This window comes from Vanessa atalanta, chromosome 18 (genome assembly GCF_905147765.1).
Source record: "Vanessa atalanta chromosome 18, ilVanAtal1.2, whole genome shotgun sequence".
Classification (NCBI taxonomy): domain Eukaryota; kingdom Metazoa; phylum Arthropoda; class Insecta; order Lepidoptera; family Nymphalidae; genus Vanessa; species Vanessa atalanta.
In genome coordinates, this window is record NC_061888.1 from 6,615,103 (window position 1) to 6,625,040 (window position 9,938).

The following is a 9,938-nucleotide window of genomic DNA, read 5'->3' on the forward strand; positions in this document are numbered from 1 at the left end:
TATTAAATATTCTTAATGATCTGACGAAAGAACTATTATCAACATTCGCTTGCCCTTATTTGGCATCTGCGTGGTGTATACACTGCAAAAAGGGGACTTCCACTACTTTTCTTTAGAAGTGCTTAACGAGTTGATTCCTTGTTAAAAATTTAGCTGATTGAGGTGATTAACTCTCTTATGACGCCAAAAACTTTCATTTTAAATGATATATAATGTAAAATCCTCTAAAAAATTCCTCTTGGTTCTTAGGTCAAATTACTCTTGTGAATTATATATAAGTTTTTCCTTATTAAGTCAAGTTTCGACCATAAAATAAAATTCATTTTTATCAACAATATATTTTATTAATTAAACTATTAAATGCTTAAAAAGCGTACATAATATTGGCATTAGTTTAACTAGCTAATCTATACATATTTTTCGTTTAAAACCCTTTTACACGTTTGCTTCAACAGTTTAATTTTGTAAAATATTACGTGTCATATCTATATTACACAAATACTGTTTTACAAGCTTTTATTTAACTTAACTTGTTAGTATGTGGTCAAATGTAATAAGTGAATATTATACCAGTTCAAATCAACAGATAGTAGCTCTTCGTGTACTCAACATCATTTCGTCATATTTTTTTGTTACGTCATAAGTTTTTTGTTAATACATGGCTTAAATAAAAGCTTGTTTGCAAAAGGTTTTTATTATTTTATTTTTATTATTTTATTGATAAAAAAGTATACAATTTGATTATCCGTAAGAATTATACATCACGGGCATTTATTTTGAATATACCTCTTACATCCTGGACAACATGTGACATTTTTCTCGTAATAGTAATCAATATTAAATCTGTATTCAGTATTGATTTGTAAACATTCAATATTCAGCGAAGTCGCATTAACCCACAGAGCCTCGGCTGGAAACTTATCAGCACCACAAGCAACTATTGAACCCAACTTTTCACAGTTTCCTTTCCAAGGAACCATTGTATCTATTATACAAGGATTTTTCTTGCAAACAGGTATAACTGTATCAGTGGGCAATATTAAATACTCACTATATGCACATGGGCCTCTTTGGTATGCTGGCCAACACGCATCTGAGTTTGGATGATATAAATTACCTGTAAACACGAATTATTTATACAAACAAAAATAACATATATTCAAACAGTGAATGTTATTTCTAAACACATTATTGCTCAAACCCAAAGTAGTTTTTATACTAGGGTCACATATTTTACCAAGTAAAGGAGAAAAGCTATTCTTGGGCTATACCTACTATATATTCTTTAATATAATTTGTTAATACTTGATTGTTAAAACTTAATTATATTAAATATTCTATTATCTGATATTAGCCAGAGAGCCAACTTCCTTTAGTTGCTAGATTCAAGGCCATAGATCCTGAGGCTCTTCATTGAAACCCCAGGTCGGATTGATAAAAAGTTATTGGGTATTACTGTGCAAAAAGTCACAGCAATATTCCTGACTCTGAAAGTTAGAAGTGTGTGAACTCCTGTGCCTCGGTAAACGCGTTATGCCGTTGGTCCAGCGTCTTTCCAGTAGTGTCGGATTTGCCGTCCCATCGGATTATGAGAATGAGGAAATAAAGAGTGCACCTATGTTTGTGCACACACTATAATAGTCCAATATAATAGTCCTGCGTAATTGGCTTGTTACTTGGGATTATACGCCATGACCAAGATCGGTCAGAACAACATCACCATCAACAATATCAGCCACCTAAATTGGATGATCAATTAATAGTGACTAAAATAATTAGGAAAATTGATGGGATAGGCAGTAGCGTCCCCACTGCAACACTTCACACATCACCGAACCGAGAACGCCGAAGGACAGATAACTGTTGGAGCAGATGAGTCCTATAGTGGAAACCACAGCTTAGCAAACGTAGCGCAAGGCGCTCTCCAGGCAGGTGGACCTGATGAAGTTACAAGACCCAACTACATACGAAATTTTAAAATTGAGCTTTGGTGTGCCTTTTAAGAGGCCTATGTCAAGCAGTGGATGACGATTGCTTGGTGAAGTTTTTAACAAATATTTAATTATTTAAGTATTAAATATGTACGTCAATGTACAGCTATCGTAACAAAACATAGTAGCGAAACTAATAAAACATTTACCTGGTCGGCAGTCGCAGATCCAATCGTCTTTTTGGTCGCCAGGGTAAAACAATTCATTTTCAGGACACATGGACGGAATGAAAACTGGTACACGGTTCTGAAAATACAAAACAGTATACATTCGAAAGAAGATCGTTGACTCGTCTTAATAGATAATAATTGATGTCGTTATCATCATAATGTCACACAGTTACTTTAATTTACTGTACTCAAATTATTATTTGAGGATGTTCTATTGAACATCCTACACTACTCGGTTTTTACTTTTAAATCTTGTAGCGTATTTATAAGCCTTAATGTGACTAAGAGATAATATTTTATAGTCCTAGGTTGAATCTTAAAAACTACAGCATTTTTTTGTCTGATTTAGCAATAATAATAAATAGCAACAAATCATATAAATATTAGTTTCAAATCTTTGACTTATAGGGAAATTATATAAGAATCAGAAAAACTAAATCTTGTAATATGAGTGATACTGTTGTGAAGGTTAATATGGACTCGCTTGCTAATAGTAATAGAGTTAAATACAAATAGGGCTAAAGGTACTGTTAATGGATTCTCTTACGTCAAATGCTACGATTGTGGACCGTGCAAATGATATTACAGCAGGTATCACTTTTGAAGATTTGTTATGTACTTTCATACCATTTTCCTGGGATGCTAAATCTCACTTAATTCTTTGATAAAACTCTTAGTTTGGTACTTCATATTCTTGCAAGATGTTTCCTTCTCTCCATTCCATATAATTTGGTAGGTTTGGGTTTAGTATGTAAAAATTGTTTTTTATTAGTGTAAACACAGATTTAGGGTACGCTAAATAGCTCATTTTCATTAGAGTATGAAAACCGAGCATGGCATCTTTTTATATCTACGATTTCCTTTAACCTCTTAGTCACGTTATAACGTACTTTTTAATCCACTCGCTTCTACCTAAAAAAGCGTTTTTATTACTATCTGAGATCTAAGATCGCACAACAATCGTAAGCTCATAGCACTATAAGTTCACGTGCCTAATCTAGGTCATTTGATTATTCATTCGTAATTAACCTACGATCCTTGGCCCTTTTTATGTGTGATTAATTAATCTCTCTTAGTAACCTCAACGCATCCTTCAGCCGAAACACTAAGTAGGGAAAATGGGGATTTACCTACAGTTAACTTTCGATCCATGACCGATGTCATATGTTATTTATTGGTCTTCTTGTCATTGAAATAGACTATATTTATGACGTTTATATATCTACGATAAAAATGACGTTTATATATATAATAAAATTGTATAACATTAAATTAAAAATATTTTTAAAAATATATTTTTCCTTAATTTCTTAGAATTATAAAGGCGAAAGTGATTCTTCTGAAAATATACTAAATGTATCATATGAATATGAATTATGATAGATACGAATTTAGATAGTTCATTGTCAAATACTATGTGCCCAGCCGAGGTCTGAAAGTTTTCTTAGATACCTATTTTACAAACTTTAAACGGATCTCTTGTCAATTTTAGTTTTTCGCTTATGCCTACTGCCTACTTATCCTGCTGTACTTAGTAAATCATATAGGTATATATTAACATTTTCCTTCTTTAGTCTTCTTAAAAACGCATTTATTTTCTATATCAATATGATTTATTATGATGCGATGAGATCATTTTAACTAACCTAATAACTTTAAACCTACTAAAAACTAACTAAAAGCAACTAACTTTCTACTTCTTGAGTAATTCTCCTCTCAATATCACTCAGAACGTTAGAAATAGAGGAAAGTCCGCATTTATGAAGTTCACATTTCTTTTGTTCTGGTTTTGTTAAATAATTTGTAGCAAATCCTAATATTTTAACATTTCTACTGTATATGGATTCAAATAAAAAGATTTACCAAGAATAATGTTTAAAAGAACAAAACAATTACACAGAAAACTTTTATCATATAACCTCGATTGCAAAACATTAATCAGTAAACAATTATGAGAGTTATAGATATAATTAAAGTGATAACCTTCTGACACTTCTCGTCACCCTTTTTGTACACGATACGTATGTTGCACTTTTTGCCGTCATGAGACTCGATGTAAAAAAAAAACACACATACACATATTAAATCGACCTTTACATCTGGCATTTTTGTTTCTGGTTTTCTTCAAATCACGTCACAGAAATGATTTGAACTTGATAACATTTTTAGTGACGTCAATTTCGGCTTGTAGCTGATTTTAAGGATATAAATATTCATACATTTATTATTTCATTTTCATGTTTTTAGAATACGAAAATCAAATATATAATAATAATTAATTAATAATAACGATTAATTAGGACTGAGATCATTTAGGAATAGCATTATTCGTTGATTTAAAATTATTTATTCGTCCTAATCAAAAGTAAACTAAACTGAATTAGTTAGAAAAATGATTTAGTTTTGTTTTTCTTAATACCGGACTTAGATTTAAATAATAACATTAGACGTTATAATAAAAAATAGGCTACAAAGTAATTATATATTTTAGATATATATTGCAATTTTAACTTAATATATACTGTCCCTTTATTCATCCTATATATAATTTCTTACATTACTGAATATTACAGTAAGTATTATTTTTATTAAAACTGTTTTATCTACCTGCTTATTTGCTATTAGAGGATTTTCTTCGACTTCAGGAAATCCTATAGCATCTTTACTACTATTTTTGGCCGTCACCACAATCCCAAAGTACGTTATCAACACAATAACACTTCGAATTTTACACATTTTCATATATATAATTAAAATACTATATTTTTTTTTAATTAAAAATACTATTAACAAATCATGTTCATCTAATCTTAAACACAAGACGAGCGCTTGTATGAACAGGTTAAGAGCGACTATAAAATCATCATACGTGATCAAGTTTAGTATTTGTTGAACTTGCGGTAGGTAACTACTTAATTAATATAAATAGTCAACATTCTTTTTTTAATTATAGATTTCGTTTGTTTTAGGCTTCCTTTGGTTACGCACGCATACCATAAAATGTTTTATAAAACGGTTATTAGATGATGAAACAATATATATAATAACAATTAATTATGACTGAGATCATTTAGGAATAGCATAAACCGGTACAAAAAATGTGTAAAAAAACATATTCAACTCCACGCGAAGATTATGAGGCACATATTTTAATTTGATGAAATAGCCGGTATTAAAAACCTGTTCTGTTTAGTTCGTAAATTTGATTGTCAAATTTTGTAATAAATTTTATATTGATACGTGATGTATCAATACAAAATTTAACATAACATAACAGTCAACATCGAAAATATTGTGTATTGTATTATTTTTTTTATATTTATTATATATTTATATTTACATTTTAATATTTTTTTTATAATAATTTTTTGTCCATTTTTCTCAATATTATATTAGGTTTAAAGTTTGAATACCAACATACTTTTGCAATCCTTTATTTCTTTAGGAAATTTATTTTACAGTTGTGCTCCATAAGACTTTTTTCATTTAATTTAAAAATGCACATCTATAGCACAGTGTCTGCGGTACTTTTCGAAAGCGTATATTATATATAGGGAGAGGACCCCGAGTACCAGACACTATAGGAAAAAAATATAAAAAAAAACCTGTAAAAGTGCAATTTGTTTATTTGGGTTAATTCGGTTAGGTGATATTACTTTAAACGTGGTAGGTAATACGAAATAATTTTTGTACTAAAAATATCTTATTCTCAATGGGGACCCTATTTTTTCAGATTATTTGTTTGTACATAAGCTGCATTTACACCAAGACAGCCCCAGAATGTTAAAACTTCACGTTCCTCAGTTTTCGACATCGACACACGGCTCCCTTGTGACAATGGTTTGTTTTGTTGACGATTGTATCTCAACATTCTCAACAAATACAACTGAAACGGCATGTCGGTTACAGCTGATGGCAGAAAATATAAATATGGTAAACTATTTATAAAAATTTGCATTCAGAATTCCAGTACGTTAAAACCCCAGATTTTGCTATATCTAAACGTGCAAGGCGAATGAAGAATTATGTCACCATTACACTTTAATATTCTGATATTCTTGCTTCGGAGTTGGACCTGACCCCCAAGCCTCAAAATATGCGGTCTTGAATATTGTCATTGCACTGGCGCAGTCTGTATTGGGGTACTGTATTCCTGTGTGGGGAGGTGCTGTTAAAACAAAATTCATTGAAGTTGAAAGAGCCCAAAGATTGTTATTAAAAGTCATCCACTTCTTGCAATTCCCTATGCGTATAAGGTAAGGTAAGGTAAGTAAGGTGTAAGGTATTAACTGTAAGACAATTGTATGTTCAACGGATTATTCTTAGAGGACAAAAATAAGCTACAAAGTTACTGACGTGTATGCTCCCAAAACTTCTTTTGCTAGTCATCAATATCTAACACAATGTGCTTGTCTCTAAAATTTATCCCGTACAATATGATAAGGTTACAGAATTAACGTTTGAATGGTTAATAACAAAAAGCTACGACGAGATCGAACTACTCGTTCGTAGGAAGTAAACACTATATTTTTTATGTATAAAAACACATACACTAATTGTACATCAATGATTTATACACTCACTCATACACACACACCCACGCACACATACACACACACACACACACACACACACACTCACACACACACACACACACACACACACACACACACAAACACACACTTGCCTCACAAAAAACACTTGCACTTTGTAATAATTATTAAGAACAGTTATCATTTTTTTTTATTTTACTTTATTTTCTTTGTTTTTTTTTTTATATTAATTAAATAAGTTTGTTTATTCTTTGGTTGCTTATATAACACAACATGTTATGGAAGAGTGGGTCCCTCTGACACAAGTATGAATCATGCTCACTAGAGAGACCCAACCTTAAATATGCTATGTAAACTCTGGTAACGAACAAAATAAAAAAAATAAAAAAGAATGGTCTCATAAGAACCCTGTCTAAGGGCTGCATTTTGTGGGTCATATGCGTTAGATTGCTTAACGTGTGCTGATTAACTTATTATAACATATAACAGCCAGATCTTAACAGCTGCAATGACGATGGATGATCTAATGCCAAGAGCACGGGCTTCTCTTTAAAAGGCATAAAAACTTAAAAAAGTGTTGAACCATCTATAATAATTTAGCATCCATACATCCGTTACGCTGAGCCAGGAGAAAGCTTACAGTTGGCTGGTGCCAACCAGTCATCGAACATTCATTAACTCACTGTATAGAGAATGGAAATAGTTGTGGGACAAAAACAACATAACTGTGTTTCGAATGATAGCTTATTTCATGTTTGGGGTATTCGTTTGGATTGTTGAGTTTTAAAAAAAAACAACAAACATAATCTCTACAACAAAAAAAAAACTAATTTTAAGCTGTCCCAATTAGGAAACACTAAGAGTATAAATATATATCCAAGGAAAATTGTTAAATTTAAACAAGGACCACATAAAACGCCAGAGTTATTATAATTTAAAGTAACATAGCAAAAGTAATAAGCTATAATTCTTAAAAAATAATTAGAACAACATTTTAACTAACCACAAATTTTAGACCACTCTCCAAAACAAATGAGTTAACCCTGGCTGTCGTATCACCCCCTCACTTAACTTAGGTGTAGCATTCTTACCGCGATACAAGTAATAAATTAGGTCGCTTACAACTTCCTCGATTTACACAGCGCTAGCCATGACAGCTATTCAACTTTGCGATTTTTGACGCCTATAATTGACGATAATAAGCAAAGGCATCGCTATTCGGCATAAAATAAATTACAATTGAGCATTAGCGACTTTATAAAATATTAGCTATAAGCTCTTTTTTCGCTAGAGAAATATTAAGTAACATACACATGGAGCGCACCTGTTATTCCTAAACGTAGTACGTGCATACAGAGCGACTTCAATTTACGGAAGTTCACACGTGTTGTCTGTGACCGCAGAATACTGCCTAAGCTAAGGGACAGGTAGGTACACAAGAGCATCAACCGACCTGTCCTTCTATATGGAGGCCAATGTTGGCCAGCATTATCTCAGCACACTCAAGAGTTTCACGTTACATGAAAATGCTAAGCTGGATGTGCGCCGTAACGCGATCTCACACGCAACTCGTTCATCCGAGGTAGTCACGGAGTCCATGACGTAGCGGAAAAGCTAGAGCGTCGTCTGAGGTGGTTCGTCCCTGGAATAAACCTCCCGGGCGCCCAAGGAAGTAATGGCTGGATGTCGTGAAGCAGGACAGGAGTGCTAATAGACATACACAGGTGACGCTAAAGACCGTTCAAAGTGGAGGAGTTAGTCGAAAGGCAGACTCTGGAAATATCCGAGACTAATAAAAGCCAAGCAAGCAAAAGAAGATTAATTCATTATTTAATCTATTATCATCGTCACATCGCAATAACGTATCATCGTATCATTTAAAACTATTAATACACTAGTATTGATGGTTTTAAATGATAACGATGCATAGCACACCACTACTGTTAGGAGATTATCTTTGGACTCACGAAGGATCGTTCGTCAACCAATGTATAAGCTTATTAAGACTATTTACAGCCCGATTTAGTACTCTAAAGGGCAACAGTGGGATCTAGCGCTGGGTCTCCAAAAGAACCCAACAATATGAAATACTTTTATAAATTAGACAAAAAGTATTCGTTCCATGAAAAATATAATAATGTTTACACATTTACAAAGTAAGTTTTCAATTTATTATGAATTTTCAATGTTAATTTATTAAATAATTGAAAATCTAATATTTTTTCATTGAGTTCTTAGATTCCAATTTACTTTTGTCCTAATATTTAAGACTTATTCAAGCCTTTGATTGTGTACAACATGATACTAGACAACCAATTATACTTACCGTTATGGAATTACGCTTGGCATCTACCTTTAATCTTAATAGTAGAATTCAGGTCGCCATAAAAAGAAAACGATCTTCTGGGGTCTAGATAGATATGAAGAATCCCTTGAGTATAAATTCATGGATTATTTATAAATATATAAATAATTTTCCATTCTTATAGGAAACCGATATGATACTCATATTACATTGTTTCGTGATAATACCTCATTAGTTTTTTTTAATCTAAAAGTAAACATGTAGGTACAGTATGACGATAGAAATAATTATGTCACTGATTTAGTGAAAATAAAGATCTAAATATTCGTGCCTTATGTCAAATTACTTTTTTGTCCCATTTGCTGTCGAAACACTTGGCCCTTGGAGTAATGGTGCAAAAAGCTTCATTAAAATTATAACACCTCGCCTTAGTGGAGGCATTCACTGGTGACAGGAGGGAAATTCAACGGGGAAATGGTGCTAGCATTCTTGCCACCATTTCACGCGGTCAGGATTTATACAATAACTGTTTTAATTCATATCTGTGTATATATTTAAGCACTTAATGTTATTAATTCATATAATGTAGAATATTAAAAAAAAAAAGTAAAATTTAAAACATCCTCTCTCTCTAAATTCCTCTCTAAATAAAATATGTCTTTTGGTTATTTCTTTACTAAAATAAAAAAAAACTGTTGTTTCCTTCGCCGGTTTTTTCTTGCCGCTACATTGAATAAATGATTGATATTTGATAAAAGTAATATACCTATAATATTTATTTTATGCAGAGCATATTTATATAGCTTCATTATTAATTGTTTGTATTATTTCCATTACTTTTCTGCCGCAATTTTTTCTAGCAATTCCTAAATTAAAAAAAAGATTTATTTTAAGACCTGCTCTATTAAATCTTTGCCAA

At 31.9% G+C, this 9,938-nt stretch overlaps 1 protein-coding gene across 1 annotated transcript; it reads right to left on the minus strand.

The window, feature by feature from the left end:
- Positions 1–346: 346 nt before the first annotated feature.
- LOC125071184 lies at positions 347–5,055 on the minus strand. Its single transcript, XM_047681291.1, has 3 exons — positions 4,769–5,055; positions 2,141–2,237; positions 347–1,117 (listed from the first exon to the last, which is right to left on the minus strand). The coding sequence occupies exons 1-3, from the start codon at positions 4,901–4,903 to the stop codon at positions 762–764; spliced, it is 588 nt and encodes a 195-aa protein (XP_047537247.1). The 5' UTR covers positions 4,904–5,055; the 3' UTR covers positions 347–761.
- Between the last annotated feature and the right edge of the window lie 4,883 nt (positions 5,056–9,938).